The sequence below is a fragment of the Halichoerus grypus genome, chromosome 6 (assembly GCF_964656455.1).
Source record: "Halichoerus grypus chromosome 6, mHalGry1.hap1.1, whole genome shotgun sequence".
NCBI lineage: Eukaryota > Metazoa > Chordata > Mammalia > Carnivora > Phocidae > Halichoerus > Halichoerus grypus.
In genome coordinates, this window is record NC_135717.1 from 102,795,095 (window position 1) to 102,813,264 (window position 18,170).

Consider the following 18,170-nt stretch of genomic DNA (forward strand, 5'->3'; position numbering starts at 1 on the left):
AGGTCTTCAATGAGGAAAGGTCTGGGTCATTGTCATTGCTATACCTCCTGCACTTAAATACTTGTTGAAAGATTGAGTAAATCAATGAATTTGTTCCTCATACTTAAATTGGAGATAATTTTTTTATGACAACATATTGCTTTATCTTGTATGTATTTATGTGCATGTTCTTTGGCTTTTTTAGGAGCTTGTGAACAAATTATGGGTAGGGACCCCTTATCCACCCACATACCCTCCCGGCACCTAGCAGTGCCTACACCAAGCAAGTATTCATTTACTATATGTTGATTACATAATTAAGGAAACAAATCCTTAATCATACCAACATGTTTAAGCAGAGCCCTTCCCTCAAAAAATGTTAATCCTCCATCCTTCCTGGGATTACTTATGGTCCTGATTTTCTTCTTATTTAGCAAAGGGGAGATATATCCCTCTGACTCCCTCTCCAGCCACACTTATCATCTATTTTTCTTTTCTTTTTTAATAATTTATCACTAAGTCTTCTATAACACAATGGTTTTTTTCCCCTATCTCTCTGTCTTCTTCCTTAGAAACCTAAACCTAAACCTGTAATTGAATGATGGTCTCCTATTTACTTCCTAGTATAGATTGTTACGTAAGTCAAATTTCTTCACCTCCTTCTTACACTTCTCTCATTCCTTGTGAATGCAAACAGTTTCTCTAAAATTTTTCCCTAAATGTCCAGCTCTCAGACTCCTTTGTCCCTATAATTATGATATCATGGATTTTTTTTTATTAGCTTGTTGAAACCTTTTCTTAAAGGTCACTTTGCTAACAGGATTTTTCCTTTTTCTTAGAATTCGACCAAACTCTACCAGCTCATGATCCCACTGTCCAAGGTTACCTGCTCTCCCTCTTTACAAGCATAGAATTAAGACTGTTATTGTCCTACTCCTTTATTCTTCCGTGCAAAAATTTTCCCCAAGACACTCTAAGCACATATTTTCCACTGTACTTTGACCCGGCATCATATATTCTATATGGCTAGGAGTAGTAGTCCTTGATTATTTCTCTTCAGGTGACATCCAAAAAGAATATTAAAAACTTAGGTGTCTCTCTCATCTTTTAAAATACTTGAAAGAATCTAACTTAATAAAGCCATAATATTACTGTTTTAAATGTACCAAATGGAATCTGAAATGTGCCACCGCGATTTGAAGCTCGTTATTTTCCATTTACACAAACGTGAACAGGCTCTTCTTTAAATGACAGACATTTCATACCCATTCCCCTTGAACTCTTATTTCTATTTTATTTCCCCCTGAGCATTGTTTCTTAATGTATTGTGTAGTCATGCTTAAAAATATTCTACTTATCATCTTCTCTCTCTGTAATAAAAATACATATATAAAGTTACCTCACTAAGTTACCCCACTTAGTATTAATACACAATTGCTCAATACATCATAAATTAGAAAAAATGGTAAATAGCTCTCAGATATAAAAATACACTTCTTAATAACAGGTTTAGCAAGTTTTTCTTTTTTCTTTTTAAAGATTTATTTATTTGAGAGAGAGAGAGTATGAGCGGGAGAGGCAGAAGAAGAGAGAGAATCTCAAGCAGACTCCCCACCAAGCACAGAGCCCGATGCGGGGCTCGATCCCATGACCCTGAGACCATGACCGGAGCTGAAATCAAGAGCTGGACACTTCACCAACTGAGCCACCCAGACGCCCCACGTTTCTTTTCAATAAGTGCAATTATTGACGGAATATTTCTTTAGGTTAGAATAAGAAAGCATACCATATCAGTTCCATCCTAGCTTTCATCTTTACAGAAATGTTCACATAAATAAGTGAAACAGAAGTAGCTATGTTATAGCAGTGACTTAATTCTTTGAACACTAAGGTCATCTGCAAAATCATAGTGATCTATCATATTACATAACACTTAATGATCTACCGGCCCGACAACTCAATCAGATCCTCCTTTAATTTGGTTGAAAGCAAATAATTTCAGCATACCCATCATGAGAGTTACCTATCATTAGAGTCATTCGCTTTCATGGTTTCTCAGCACTACAGCAAAAATGGCTTCACCGAGACTTTCCAAAGGACTATTATAGTCTTTTAGAGGGACCTTTTCAGTCTAAAATACTCAAAAAAGGCCTGGGAAATTGACCTTAATATAATTTTTTTATAAAATGATTTTTTTTCTTTGTCACTCACTCCAAATATATTTGTTTCAAAACCTTGGGCTTACAGATGTAGAATACTGTTTGTAGAAAAGGTCCATCATCTAGCCTAACTGGCAAAACCAGCCCTCATTACAAAACCAATTGGCCAAATCAGGCTTCTTGTCTCGGCTCAAATGAACATATTATGATGCATCCCCATGACAACCATCTCACTTCTGAATTCAGAAGATTAACACAGGCCACCATACCCCACTTCTAATGCCACACTCCATTCTTCACAGAAATACGTGTAAGACAAAGAGCAATATGAAGCCCCACTCCAGGTCTGTGATGCCTCAATTGAAGGAGGCTTTGCTGACACCAATATATTAAATTGTTTCTTAAAACAGTACCTCAGAGATGTGGACACCTGGGGCATAGTAAAATTCTGATGTAGGTGAGACATTCCTTTTTATTTTTCAATGAGACGACAACTGGAAGGGGAGGAGGGAGAGGAGAACCAACTTGACACCCTGACCCTGTGTGTGTTCTCAGAGAAACTATAGGCAAGTGTCCAGAAGCAAGCTGAGGCTCTGGAAATGATTCTTTTAAAGCTGTGGGGCCCACGGACCCCTTGGAAAGTCTTCGTCTGCCCCTAGCAATACGGACAAAATAAACCAACTGTGGTTACTGAGCCATGAAACAGGGTAACTTGATAAATGCCTTCTCGGTGCATGATTAAGTCCATATTTCAAAGAGGACCACAAATCTGAACTACCTATACTTATTAAATAAATTTTGCATCACCCACCAAATAACTACACTTCACATGAAATAACCTGGAAACCTATTTCTAAGTCCCTATTGTAAGTCTGTCTTTCTACCCTGAAGTATGTCAGTCTAACTTTTTAGCCCTCCCCTCGCACTTACCGTTCGGCACCATAAATATTATAAATATAAAGCAGAGAGAGAAAAGGTAAAATACAAATGTAGAGCAGGAACAATGCCTCAGCACAATAAGTACCTCAAAATGCCCTGTGCTGTTTAAAACACATTAGAACTTAAATTTTCTTCAAATAAAGAACTGTGGCCATTTATTACGACACGTAATAATAACAGTAGTTATTTGGAAAAGCAGTTAAATCGTGGAGGCCATGTGAACATTCAAAAAGACAAGTTGTCAAGCAGAATGATTTATATATAACGATTAACACTTCAGTGGAGCTCTGAATTCACGTGGTTTTGAAAGAGGGGGGAGATCAGTTTAGCTTTTTTTCCTTAGTTCCTTGTTTCACGGAGGTCCAATGATACTCACCGCCTCTGTGTGAATAGGATGCACAGCAAAAAGCAACGCTGTAGCAAAAGCAAGTCCCCGGTTCCTGAAGACAGCTTTGTCGCAGGTGTACATCAGGACAAGAGTCACGAGACAGTGTAAAATCACATTCACCGCATGAAAGTAGAATGGGTTCATGCCAGTCAAAAATATGTTCAGCCTGTACAAAAAAGACGGAAACAGAAGCCGAATCAGCTACAAACAGAACAGAAGCACAAGGAGAGAGGAGGGGATCGATCATTTCAAAAGATAAGCTATTCAATCAATTATTTTTATTTTATCTTTTAAAAAATATTTTATTTATTTGACAGAGCGAGACACAGCGAGAGAGGGAACACAAGCAGGGGGAGTGGGAGAGGGAGAAGCAGGCTTCCCGCTGAGCAGGGAGCCCAACGCAGGGCTCGATCCCAGGACCCTGGGATCATGACCTGAGCCGAAGGCAGACGCTTAACGACTGAGCCCACCCAGGCGTCCCTCAATCAATTATTTTTAAATGACTCCCAACATCAGGTTACTCTAGATGGGTGAGTATCGTTTGTCCCCATCTCAGGATTTTCCTATCTGTAGAAACCATGGCAAATGCAATACAATTTTATTTCAGAGAACTCTGTGGCCTCACTGAGAAGGCAGGGAGATAGGTGCTGAACCTGTTTTCCCTTTAGTCCGGCTCATGTGAACGACCCCATGATACTCTTGCTTTCATTGCCAGCTCTTCCCAGGAGCTGAGCGTTTAAATGCTAGTCCACAGCGCTGTGGGTCAGAGCCGCAACCACTGGAGAGGAGAAAAAAGCCACAAGACTGAGACTGTGGTCACAATTGGGACAAACCAAGCATGAACGTGTTCTCTCACCCACAGTGCCCACCAGGAACCAAATTTCCAGATTATGCACCTGGAATGATCGTTAATTACCACCCCACAAGGGATCTTCGGGGGCATCTGAAGATGCTATTACCAGCTGCATCTGAAATTAAAAGGATGAGCAAAAGCACATCATTTCAGAATCTGTATTAAATGTTTTCTAACATAAATTCCCACAGACCTCAAAATCTGAATTCTAAGATTATGATGAAGAAACTAAAGAGAATCACAGAAAGAAGGGAAATTCATGGGGCACCAGGGTGACTCAGTCAGTTAAAGCGTCCAACTCCTCGTTTCAGCTCAGGTCATGATCTCAGGATCGTGGAGTCTGCTTAAGATTCTGTCTCTCCCTCTCCCTCTGCACCCCCCACCCCATTCGCATGCTCTCTCTCTCTCTCCCTCCCTCTAAAAAGAAAAAAAAAGAGAGAGAAATTTCTTGTTCAACATCTTAAAAAATACTTTCCTGAGACAGAAATGCAGAACAGAGAGACTTAAGGTTGCCTTAAATTTAATAACAGGACATAATGTCCCCAATTGATTCTGTGGGGTTAGCAAAAATAGTTGTATAGGGTGTGATTCTTTGGGGGGAGCATATACACCCTAAGTGAGACTGCCTGTAGTTGTCTATACTCCCGCTCATTTTACTGAAACAGGAATCCCATGTCTTTATTCTCATGTCCTTGATCTGCTTGTCTTACACAAACACCTCCTCTCTGCCAAAACAATTGAGAATGTAAAAGTCAACTTCAGCGATGGCATAAGCATATTCTAAATACTTGACTTGATTCATGCACGAATTTAACCTATAGAATTTTAAACATCTCAAGCTTTATTTGGACACATGAATATAAATGTCATAGTTACTAATTGACTCCATTTTCATTCCCACTTAAGTAATCATGGTCCTAACCAAGCCTAGAAAAATGAATTGCTTTGTGGAATCCAATTTCAGGCCTCTGAAGCAAGACTGGAGCGAGCTCTATGTTGGCCGACCCACGAGTCTGCACACAGCCCCAGAGTCCTGAAGACCCGAGTGTGGTGTGAAACAGCCCATCTAGAGGGAAAGAGGAATGTGCCGTGAACTAGGGGGCGGGCAGTGCAGCTAAAAAAGGGAGAAGAGCATCCCATTCCAGTACAGGAGGACCCACCTCTGGTGAGCGAGCTGCTGGAAATCACAAAGCTCAGGTTGGGGGAGCTGTGAGAAGGGCAAGACCAGGTCCCTATCCTTGAAGAACTTAGGCGCGATTCCTAGAAAGCCCATCTCCCTGAGGCTGATTTTACATCACCATCTACTCCATCAGGCTAAGCTTTCCGGGCCAACTAAACCATTCGTTTCAAGTTCACCCATGACAATGAGATAAAATAGGCAATCTTACAACCAGTTGGTGAGTGTCCAAGTGGGAAGGTCTCCAGGATCAATGTGCACCAAAAGGCTTTAAGAAGTACATAACCATTGACCAAAAATACCACTTCTAGGAATTTTCCATAAGGAAATAACCAGGAAAGAGTTCAAAGATAGATACAGATAGATATAGACACAGGTACAGATATGGATAGAGACGTAAACAGAGATAACGTTGTGATATAATAAGAAATACACATTTTGGTCTTTATCCCAACTCCTGGTAGAGATTCTAAAAACTCCGTAATTTCTTTTTTCTTTTTAATTTTTATTATGTTATGTTAGTCACCATACAATACATCATTAGTTTTTGATGTGGTGATCCACGATCCATTGTTTTCGTATAACACCCAGTGCTCCATGCAGTACGTGCCCTCCTTAATACCCATCACCGGGCTAACCAATCACCCCTCCCCCCTCCCCTCTAAAACCCTGTTTGTTTCTGAGTCCATAGTCTCTCATGGTTCATGTCTCCCTCCGATTTCCGCCCCCCTTCATTTTTCCCTTCCTTCTCCTAATGTCCTCCATGCTATTCCTTATGTTCCACAAATAAGTGAAACCATATGATAATTGACTTTCTCTGCTTGACTTATTTCACTTAGCATAATCTCCTCCAGTCCCACCCATGTTGATGTAAAAGTTGGGTATTCATCCTTTCTGATGGCTGAGTAATATTCCATTGTATATATGGACCACATCTGTTGAAGGGCATCTCGGCTTCTCTTTCCACAGTTTGGCTATTGCGGACATTGCTGCTATGAACATTGGGGTGCACATAGCCCTTCTTTTCACTACATCTGTGTCTTTGGGGTAAATACCCAGGAGTGCAATTGCTGGGTCATAGGGGAGCTCTATTTTTAATTTTTTGAGGCACCTCCACACTGTTTTCCAAAGTGGCTGTACCAACCTGCATTCCCACCAACAGTGTAAGTGGGTTCCCCTTTCTCCACAACCTCTCCAACATTTGTTGTTTCTTGCCTTGTCAATTTTTGCCATTCTAACTGGTGTAAGGTGGTATCTCAATGTGGTTTTGATTTGAATTTCCCTGATGGCTAATGATGATGAACATTTTTTCATGTGTCTGTTAGCCATTTGTATGTCTTCTTTGGAGAAGTGTCTGTTCATGTCTTCTGCCCATTTTTTGACTGGATTATTTGTTTTTTGGGTGTTGAGTTTGAGAAGTTCTTTATAGATCTTGGATACCAGCCCTTTATCTGTAGTGTCATTTGCAAATATCTTCTCCCATTCTGTGGGTTGCCTCTTTGTTTTGTTGACTGTTTCCTTTGCTGCGCAGAAGCTTTTTATCTTGATGAAGTCCCAAAAGTTCATTTTTGCTTTTGTTTCACTAGCTTTTGGAGATGTATCTTGAAAGAAGTTGCTGTGGCCGATGTCAAAGAGGTTACTGCCTATGTTCTCCTCTAGGATTTTGATGGATTCCTGTCTCACATTGAGGTCTTTCATCCATTTTGAGTTTATCTTTGTGTATGGTGTTAGAGAATGGTCGAGTTTCATTCTTCTGCATGTGGCTGTCCAATTTTCCCAGCACCATTTATTGAAGAGATTTTTTTCCATTGCATGTTTTTTCCTGCTTTCTCTAAGATTATTTGACCATAGAGTTGAGGGTCCATATCTGGGTTCTCTATTCTGTTCCATTGGTCTATATGTCTGTTTTTGTGCCAGTACCATGCTGTCTTGGTGATCACAGCTTTGTAATATAGCTTGAAATTGGGCACCGTGATGCCCCCAGCTTTGTTTTTCTTTTTCAACATTTCCTTGGCAATTCGGGGTCTTTTCTACACCTTAAAGAACTAGAGAAAAAGCAACAAACGATGCCTAAGCCATGCATTAGAAGAGAAATAATTAAGATTAGAGCAGAGATCAATGAATTAGAAACCAGAAACACAGTAGATCAGATCAACGAAACTAGAAGTTGGTTCTTTGAAAGAATTAATAAGATCAATAAACCACTGGCCAGACTTATCCAAAAGAAAAGAGAAAGGACCCAAATTAATAAAACTATGAATGAAAGGGGAGAGATCACGACTAACACCAAGGAAATAGAAAACAATTATTAGAAATTATTATCAACAACTATATGCCAATAAACTGCACAATCTGGATGAAATGGATGACTTCCTAGAAACCTATAAGCTGCCAAGACTGAAACAGGAAGAAACTGACAACCTGAATAGGCCAATAACCAGTAACGAGATTGAAGCAGTGATCAAAAACCTCCCCAAAAACAAGGGTCCAGGGCCTGATGGATTCCCTGGGGAATTCTACCAAACATTCAAAGAAGAAATAATACCTATTCTCCTGAAGCTGTTTCAAAAAATAGAAACAGAAGGAAAGCTTCCAGACTCATTCTATGAGGCCAACATTACCTTAATCCCCAAACCAGGCAAAGACCCCATCAAAAAGGAGAATTTCAGACCGATATCCCTGATGAATATGGATTCCAAAATCCTCAATAAAATCCTAGCTAATAGGATCCAACAATACATTAAAAGGATCATCCACCACGACCAAGTGGGATTTATCCCCGGGATGCAAGAGTGGTTCAACATTCACAAATCAATCAATGTGATAGAACACATTAATTAATAAGAGGAGAGAGAAGAACCATATGGTCCTCAATTGATGCAGAAAAAGCATTTGACAAAGTACAGCATCCTTTCCTGATTAAAACTCTTCAGAGTATAGGGATAGAGGAAATATTCCTCAAGTTCATAAAATCCATCTATGAAAAACCTACAGCGAATAAAAACTCCATAATTTCTTAAGTGATAAAGGTACTAGGAGAATCTTTTGTTCTAATATTTGGTCTTTGGCCCTGATTCCTGACCCCGAACTCCTAAATCTCATGGAACTCCCCAAGTGATTGGATTATCTTTTTTCTAATAAGGTGATTCTTGGTGGGCTTCTGGATGGGGGCTGGTCACCAGAAAGATCAAGTTATGATTAGAAGTTTGGAACTTTCAGCCCTTTCCCTCCTCTATCCTCCAGGGATTGGAGAGGGGCCAGAGATGGAGGTCATTATCAATGATGCCTACTTGATGAAGCCTCAACTCAGGGTTTGGAAAACTTCGTGGTGAACACATCAACATGCTGGGCAGGCAGCACACCCCAGTTCCACGGGGACAGAAGCTCCTGAGCTTTGGACCCTCCAGACCCCACCTTAAGGATCTCGTCACCTGGCTGTTCATCTGTATCTGTCAAACCCTTCATTATATAATAAACCAGTGAAACATTAAGTGTTTCCCTGAGCTCTGTGAGCTGTTAGAGCAAAATTTTGAACCCGAGGAGGGGTCACAGGAACCCCCGATTTGCAACCAAGCTGGACAGAAGTGTGGCAATCTAGGCACCCACTACTTGCAACTAGTGTCTGAAGTGGGGTCAGTTGGGGCGCCTGGGTGGCTCAGTCTGTTAAGCGTCTGTCTGCCTTTGGCTCAGGTCATGATTCCAGAGTCCTGGGATTGAGTCCCACATCGGGCTCCTTGCTCAGTGGGGAGCCTGCTTCTCCCTCTGCCTCTGCTGTTCCCCCTGTTTGTGCTCTCTCTCTCTCTCCCTCTCTCTCTCAAATAAATAAATAAAAATCTTTAAAAAAAAATGAAGTGGGGTCAGTCTTGTGGAAATGGGTCTTCGACCTGGGGGATCTGATGCTAACTCCAGATAGACAGTGTCAGAATTGAATTGAATTGTAGGACACCCAGATAGTGTAGGACATTGAGAATTGGTCACTGTGAAAAAAAAACCCTACACATCTGGTATCAGAAGTATTGAGTATAAGCAGAAGAAGAAACAGGACTTTTTAATATACAAGGATGCATCTTACTGTGATAATCATAAAAATGACAATAAAAAGAAGAGAAGACATCTAACAAGCCAAATCCCTGATGTATTTGACTGGTTCCACAGATATTATACTTTAGATCATAGTTTTGGATTACAAATTAACAGCACTGCTTTTAAAAAGAAAACAAAAGACTCATTATTTTCCCAAAGTATTTGTTATTCAACCATTTGAAAAGTAAAAAAAATCATTAAAAGTGTTACTAGTATATTACCACACTTTTTGAGGTACTTTCCCCTTCCAAAAATGATACAAAATGAATCACTTTTGTGGTCTATATGTATCCTATCTGAAAATGGGCAGGTGTTATCTATATAGATGATTTGGGGGGAGGGATTGTTTTTTATTGAGTAGAGTTGACACACAATGTTACATTAGTTCCAAGTGTACAACTTAGTGATTTGACAAGTTTATACATTATGCTATATTCACAAGTATAGCTGCCATCAGATTATTATTCCTGGAAACTGGTTAGGGCAAAATGCCTGGTGTTTTAAGTGAATTCAATTAGATCCCAAAATATAAAAATGAATTACTGAATGGAGAAGCACTGCAGTGCTAATTAAGGTAACTGAAAGCACCCACATGGTACCAGATACTGGCAAATCTAAGCTTTGAGACATGACTGAGAATCTAAAATTACAAGAGTTTCCCAAATATCTAAAAAGATGGAGAGTGAACTCTCCCAACTATAGACAAGTGAGCTTGAGATGAAATAATAACAAAATGATACTTGTGAGCACTGGAAAAAGAACCTCTGATTCTTTTATGGGTTCACAAAAAGGGGGTTTAACTGGTTAACGTCACATTTTAATAGAACAGGGAGTGTGACAGACACATCACAACTTTATTTTAACAAAGGCATTTATCAGAATCTTTCAGAATCTCCTTGTGTACAAGATACAAGAAGATGGATTTGTAGCAAAGACAGAGTGTTGACTAATAACCAGTGTCTCCTTAGATGGAGACCTTCAGTGTAAGTCACAAGATTCTGACATTATCTCTGGTCTGTCCAATATTTTTATCAAAACTCAGCGAGTTCTGTAGTGTATGCTAACCAAGCTTGCAGAAAGCCTACATCTGTGAAGGAGGGTCCACTGGACTGGGAGACTAAGATTCACGACGAGCTTAAATGCTTGATATTGTTAATTAATTCTTACAGGATTAGACAGAATATGGGTAAGAGTAAAGTCCCACATTTGGACGTAAAAGAGAACAAAATACTTGCAATCCAGACTAAAATTACACACATAGTATTGTTCAAGGGCTGTTAGTTTACTCTAAACTCGAAGAGTTACTGCGTCTTGGCTATCAAACAGACCAAACTGGGTAAGTCAAACTGATTTTCATTTCAATTCATTCTAACAGATAGGTATTGAGTACCTACTTCGTGTCAGGTATGGTGTAGGGCCCGGAGATACAAAGAGAAGACATGGCATCTGCTACCAAAGAGTTAACAGCATCGTAGGAGAAAGAGAGACACTGAACAGATAATTAATAGTTAGTCAAAGAAATCTAGCAATGGGAGAACCTACCAGGGTCAAAGACAAGAAAGGGAGCTATTCTGCCTGCATGCAGGACAGGGAAGGTGGGTGGTGTCCAACGTGGGGCAGCAGCCCCTCTGGGTGGTACTGAAACACTGGAGCACCTTCATAGGAGAGCTCCAGGAAGCTGCAAGAGTGGGGAGTCTCGAAAATGATGTCTCAGGAAAGGCTTGAGGAGATGGGGAATGCTCAGCCTAGAGAAGGATGATAGAAATGATCCCAAATTCTCAAGGGAAAGGCTCGTTGCCATATTATGGCTATATCCCTAGTATCCAGCTCAATGCCTGGTTCACGGTTGTCAAAACTAAGTGGATAAATGGACGGACGGACAGATGAATGAAGGAGTGAGTGAAGCAAAGCACTTACTCAAGTAGCTCTCAGAGTGGAAAGGAAGATCCAATAACAATGTTGCAAGGAGCCTGACCAAGGGCCAAGTATAGCCTGCAAATTGTTTTGTTTCACCTGTACGCCTTTTCTTTCTTTCTTTAATTTACCAATTTTTTTTTTAAGATTTTTTATTTATTTATTTGACAGAGAGAGAGTTAGCGAGGGCAGGAACAAAAGAGGGGGAAGTGGGAGAGGGAGAAGCAGGCTTCCCGCCGAGCAGGGAGCCCGATGCGGGGCTCGATCCCAGGACCCCGGATCATGACCTGAGCCAAAGGCAGACGCTTAATGGCTGAGCCACCCAGGCATCCCAATTTACCAATGTTTTTAAAACAGGTGATTTCACATAAAAATCTCCAGCGTCTCTTGAAATATTACAAGACCTGGCCTACATGGCTGCTTGGAAATATCTGTGTGCCCATTTAGATGGCACAAGTACTCACAATTTGACAAAATACAAGTCAACTACTCGGAGACAGACTTCCAAGGAAGACTCTCCAAGGAAGAAGCAGTATTTAAGACTAGAACTGGTGTTTGGATAACCAGAAATGTCCATGCAGAAGCATGAAAACCAGCCCACCCTAAACACCATCTAAGAAGAACAGTCTCTCACGTTCCACATCACCCTGAATGCACTCCATCATAGTATTTACTCAGTTTTTTAAAACTCTTTTGCCATATTCCTCAAATATTATAAGCATTTTTCATGCATTGTAAAAAATTCATTTCTTTTCCTCATCGTATCCATCTCACCTAACACACAGTAGATTCTAAATGAAGTTTACTGAATGAGCAAATAAACTTACATTAAGTTGGAAGTTGAAAAAAATCATCTTTCCCTTTCAACAATAAGAATCTCTAAGTTTATTTGATTTAGCCTTCATCACTAATTTAGCCTTCATCTCTAATTTAAAGCAATAGGAAATATTTTTTTTTTCTTTTCGAAAAAATCTGAACGGGGCGCCTGGCTGGCGCAGTCAGTTAAGCATCTGCCTTTGGCTCAGATCATGATCTGAGGGTCCTGGGATGGAGCCCCACATCAGACTCCCCACTCATCGGAGAGTCTGCTTCTCTCTCTCCTTCTGCCCTGCCACCACTAGTTCTCTCCCACTCAAATAAATAAATCTTTAAAAAAAAAAAAGAAGAAGAAGAAGAAAAGAAAAAATCTGAATAGTCGTGTCTGACTGGTTGAAAGCCTTCCAGACATTGGCAAACATGACCACAAATGCCCCTCCTCCATCTGAGCTCTTCTGCCTCCCCGTAAAACTGCCCAGAAAGGTGGGGCTATAATGAGCTCACAGCAATCACAGGGCACTGGCCCCCAGAAAAGGTCACAGGGTCACACAGTGTGACACCAAGAAGTCACAGGAGGATGAGTGGGGAGGGGAGAGGAAAGCCATCGGCTGCCCCTTCTCCTCACACTCGCAGAGCCTGCAGCTCTAGATAAAGCCCCTTACTTTTTTTAATTTTCTTCTTTGGAAAATAGTTCTGGTTTAAAAAAACAAAACTGGGCTGTAGCCCTGGAAGAGACTTCTACTATGGAATAGACTAGGACCCTTCCTCCAGGGGACCCCAGCTCCACTCAATCAAACAGCTCTACCTCAGTAAACTGGCAGACGGCTGGAACCTGCCTAAGAGGTCATGATTCTCCCCTGTGGTGACTCAAGTCTGGCTTTCGGCCCCGAGCCTGGAGTTTCCCTGGTATATAGACGAAGCACCATTTAAGAGGGCTGCACATCTACTTCATTCCTAGGGACAACAGGATTAATTAGCCACCACCAGTGGTCACGACATTCTGATCACCACTGTGTCCCTGCTGCCTATCATGGTAAATGCACTCGCCTTGTCTTTGGCAGCTAAGCTCTGCCATTGGCAGCTGGTACTCCAGGACCCCGTCACCCCCACTGAAATCAGAAAGCCCACCTCAATCGCATCTCCCACATCACACTTGCCTACAGAAAAGAGTCAATGCGGACTTTGTCAAAGTTGCAGGTGCTCCCTCACTAATCTATTTCTTAATGCCTCAGGGGAGGGAAAATCATCTGGCCCTCTCAGGAAATGTAGTAGAGTGGTGGGAGGAAGGTGTGGGCAGGAGACATGTGATAAATGCACTGCAACATTCCTATCTCAATGAGATTTGGATTCTTTTTTCTATGTTACACCAGAGATACTTGGCATCTCAACCTCATGTAACATATGCTCCCATTGAGTCCCAGTGGTTCCCAGGATTCTGAATCCCCTGAGGTGCTAGCTACAATTTCTGATTCCCTCATCCCACCGCAAGATAATCTAAGTCAGTAAATGTGAAATGGGACCCAGAGATCTGTCCCAAGAAACCCAATGATTCAAATCAGGTGAGACTCAGAACAATGAGAGACACACATCTCAAAGCTTAAAGGAAGGCTACCTATGTTTGCCACACTTAACAGGAAAATCCAGTTTTCTCAGCAATAACACAACATACATTCTTTTCCAATACGAACTACAAACCAGGGAAAAGAAAAATTTAATGTACCTTAACCATCTTAACCTTAACCATCTGTTTCTGCTATCTCAAATAACTAGTTCTCCAACACTTTCCTTGTGAGTTTCCAAAGCCTAAAACTGAGCATGCAGTACATTCTCCTGTCTCCCCAACTGCCATTCATTTTTCTTCTTCCCCCTCTCTTGCTATCCTCTCAGCTCTCAAATGCTTATAAGTGGTTTCCATAGTCTTCTTAGATTATTCAACCAATAAATAACAACATCTGGTTTTTCTTGTTTTCCTCTAAGGCGAATCCCTTTGGCCCTTAATCATTTTGGTTGCTCTTCTTCTGCATTCCCTCTAGTATCAGGAGCAAATCAGCAAATCATCATCACTTAATGTATCAAAGAACTAAAGGATGTGATTCGCAGGCACCAAGGCAAACGACAGTGCAGAGGGGGTGACTGGTGCTCTGAGACACAAATAAAATTTATGGTCATCCCATCCTCACCTGGCTATGCGGAAGCTACGGGGAGGGAAGAGGGGCTTGTCAGGAGGAGCCCACACCCATGCAAGGGGCAGTTATTGTCACTAGGGTCACATAAGTGCTCAGGGTAGCAAGTGCATCAAAGAAACGGTGGGGAAATTGAGGACAGAAGATCCGTGACCACATCTAGAGGGCAGCAGGTCCCAGAAGAAAATCTTCAAAAAGAGAGCGAATAATAAAACTTAACAGATCAACACCAGATATAATATAAATATAGAAGTATACTTAGAAGTATAATTGAGTTGTCAATTTTTAGCCAATTTGTTTTCCTTTAAAGGTGTGCGTTTGGGGGGGCGCCTGGGCGGCTCAGTCGGTTAAGTGGCTGCCTTCGGCTCAGGTCATGATCCTGGGGTCCTGGGATCGAGCCCTACATCCGGCTCCCTGCTCAGCAGAGAGCCTGCTTCTCCCTCTCCCTCTGCCTGCCACTCTGCCTACTTGTGCTCTCTCTTTCTCTGTCAAATAAATAAATAAAATCTTTTTAAAAATAAAATAAATAAATAAATAAATAAAGGAGTGTGTTTGGTAAAGTTCCTGGATGCAGGGTAATTCTGACAGTGCTAGCCAGAGCTTATGTGAGGACAAAGTCCTGCATACGACAGCACTCCCTTCAGACACTAGCTGCAAGCTCAATGGTCCCCAGGCTATCTGCACTGCTGACCAACTGGCCACAAATTTGAGGGTTCCCCCAACTCCCTCAGGTTTGATAATTTGCAGGAATGACTCACAGAATTCAAGAAAGCATTATACTTGTGATTTTGGCTTTATGATAAAGGATACAAATCAAAAACCTGTCAAAAGAAAAGACCCATGGAGACAGGTCTGGGAGGGTCCCAAACACAAACCTTCCATGTCTTCAGGACACATCTCCCCCTCAGCTCAATGATGTATGATTACCAATCAGGCAAACTCAACCAAGCTTCAATGTCAAGTTTTTAAGTGGGGTTTCATTACTTAGGTTGATTGATTCAATCAATCACTGGGCATGTGACTGAACTCAATCTCCAGCACCACTTTCCCTTCCTGGAGGTTGGAAGGTAGGGCTGGTATGTGGCTCAAAGTCCCATCTCTCTATCCTATGACTGGCCTTTCCAGCATAGCCAGCCCATGTTCTGAAACTATCAGGAGGCCCATCATGAGTTACCTCTTCCTTAGCATAAACTCAAGTGTGATCTCAGGGCCCACTGTGAGCAACAGAGACACTCCCATCACTTAGGAAATTCCAGGAGTTTAGAAGCTCCCTCCCAGAAACCTGGGATAAAGGCCAAAAAAAAATTCTTTATTCTACAGTACTTGGGGACAGAAAGTCACAGACATCATAGTTCCTTTGAGAAAGTATTTTCAGAGCCTTACACTCTATTTGATCCAACTGGGAGTGATATGTCCTGTCTACCTCACTGGCTTGAAAAAAACATGGCCATTCTTTATAGACCGTAGGACACGGGCGTGGATGAACTTTAGTCCCCTGACAGCAGGGTTTGGAGAAAACTCTGTGTAATTCTGGGGTTTGCCTCAGAAGTTACAGCTGCTATGTCCAGCCTTAACATTTACAGCAAGCATCCACCAACCATCACACTTCAATATGCCACTCAAGAGGAGAATGATCCCAAAGTGCTGTGGATCCTCATTCTCTACAGAGAGTCACAGTCCCAGCAGGAGACAACAGGGAGGCACAACTGCCCCTTTCAGAATCAAAACTGTCCCTTAACCTTCCAGTAGGCAGGACCCACTGGAACCCACCTCTATGTGTCCAGGAAATTCTTTGTCTGCCTCCATTTTTTTCTTTGACAGAGGAAGAAAAAAGGCAAACAAACCAAGTAATAAGTCAAGCAGACTTTTTTGTCTATATTATAAAAGTGTAGCCCTGCCTAAATATTTACCTGAAAAAGTCAAGTGTTCACATGAGTGATTCATTCATTCATTGTTTCAACAGTACTTTATGAAGCCCCTACTTTGCATGGCAGGCACTGTTCCAGGTGCTAAGGATACACCTCATGGAGCTAACACGGTAGTGCGAGAAGAGAAAAACCAACAATAAATCCATGTTGCCAGATAGCAATGAGGGCTACTAAGGCAAAGAGGGTAGAGAGTGAGAGAGTGAGGATGAAACATAGAGGACAGTCTGCCATTTTGGATCGGGGAGCCAGGAAAGGCGTCAAGGAGGAAGTGACATCTGAGCAGAGACTGAAGGTGGTAAGAGAGCAAGAGAGCACAGGTCTGGGCAAAGAGCATTCCAGAAAGTGCAAAGGTCCCAGGCAGCGGCGGATGGGTGTCACCTGTAAAGGGCACAAGGACTCTAGAATGCTGGCAGAGGTAGAATGAGGTGCAGACTGACAGACTAGAGGTCAGGGGGGTGGCCAGGGGTCAGATCAACAGGGTCTCGGAGAACAGAAACCATTTCTCATCATTTGGAAAAGTAACAGTGCCATTAACTCTGGCATGACCAAGCATTCCTCCCCCATCCCTGCCTTTTTAAGTGGAATGACTACGTAGTCAAAGTTAGGGAAAACATGAACTGTAGTTCCAAAGGAAGAAAGAAAAGACATGCGTTGATTAAAAAAAAAAAAGATTGCTTCCAAACGTGTTTTCCAAGCCTTCACTCAGAGACTCACCTATAAAAACCCTCATAATTCAAAAATATATTCCTCTCATTTTCCATCCTTCCTACACTGCCAGACTATAGCCTAAAGCCCATCTTACATCTAAGGTCCTTGACCCCCTCCTCTTCAGGTTTCTAAGAAAAACCTTAGTTTGCCATGCAATTTCCAGGGGCCATTTTTTTCATTCTTTTCTATAAAGTCTTTATTGCCTCCAATCATATTTTTTCCTTGGCTATATCCATCACTGAACATCCTAGACAATCGAGTCAAACAATCTCCAGGTGTCTGCCATCATCATAGACTTAGAACACAAACTTCTCAGCTTTGCTGCAATAGACTATCTCCAAACGAATTCCAAAGAGGACAAGTCAAAAGGAACAGAACCAAAATGAACACGCCACCATTTCTTTTAGATTTCGGGCATAGAGGCTAGAGCTGATTTTCATGGTTGGCATATCATCTGTGACTAAAAGATGCAAACTGCTGCAAAAAAAAAAAAAAAAAAAAAAAACCTCTCCAGATCCAAGCATTAAAATGTTGCAAATCCTTACAGCTGCACATATTAAGATATTCTATTTTTTAACTCTGACATTTCAAACCACCCACTTTCACTCTTATGGTGTATATCACCATCAGAAGCCTTCAATAAGATAAACCTTTATAGCAAACTGGTAGAATACTACGATCAAGTAGCCTAAACATGGAGAGAGACTCATTTGCTTTAGTTTCCCCATCTTTAACATGGAAAACCCCTGCTTCTTTCTTGTTGAAGGAAGCATCTCCTTGCTTCCTGATGTGGAATGGTGCTGCTAACAATCCAGCAGGAGCTTCTTCTCAAGAGGAAAGGGGCAGAGAGAAATAAAATTAAAAAGTTAAGCACCTTTTAAATCAATCAGGGCCATTTTTATGTTTGGGGGTTATGGGCATCATGGGTTTTAGTTCTGTGTCAATTAAGTGCCTACAGAGTGACTTAGCGTGTTTAATGTCCTGATTCCAGAGTTAAAAACAGGTCATGGCCAGTGGAGGATAAAGAAGCAAAATAAAAAAGG

General features: G+C 41.4%; 1 protein-coding gene across 3 annotated transcripts in view; it reads right to left on the reverse strand.

Annotated features, from left to right (window-relative positions):
* Window positions 1-18,170, reverse strand: part of TMTC1 (transmembrane O-mannosyltransferase targeting cadherins 1) — a 259,957-nt gene that overhangs the window by 233,208 nt on the left and 8,579 nt on the right. For all 3 annotated transcript variants that reach the window (XM_078075832.1, XM_078075833.1, XM_078075831.1), the window contains exon 2: window positions 3,454-3,631. In XM_078075832.1, coding sequence (XP_077931958.1) covers window positions 3,454-3,631 — 178 coding nt within the window. The remainder of the gene's footprint in view (window positions 1-3,453; window positions 3,632-18,170) is intronic.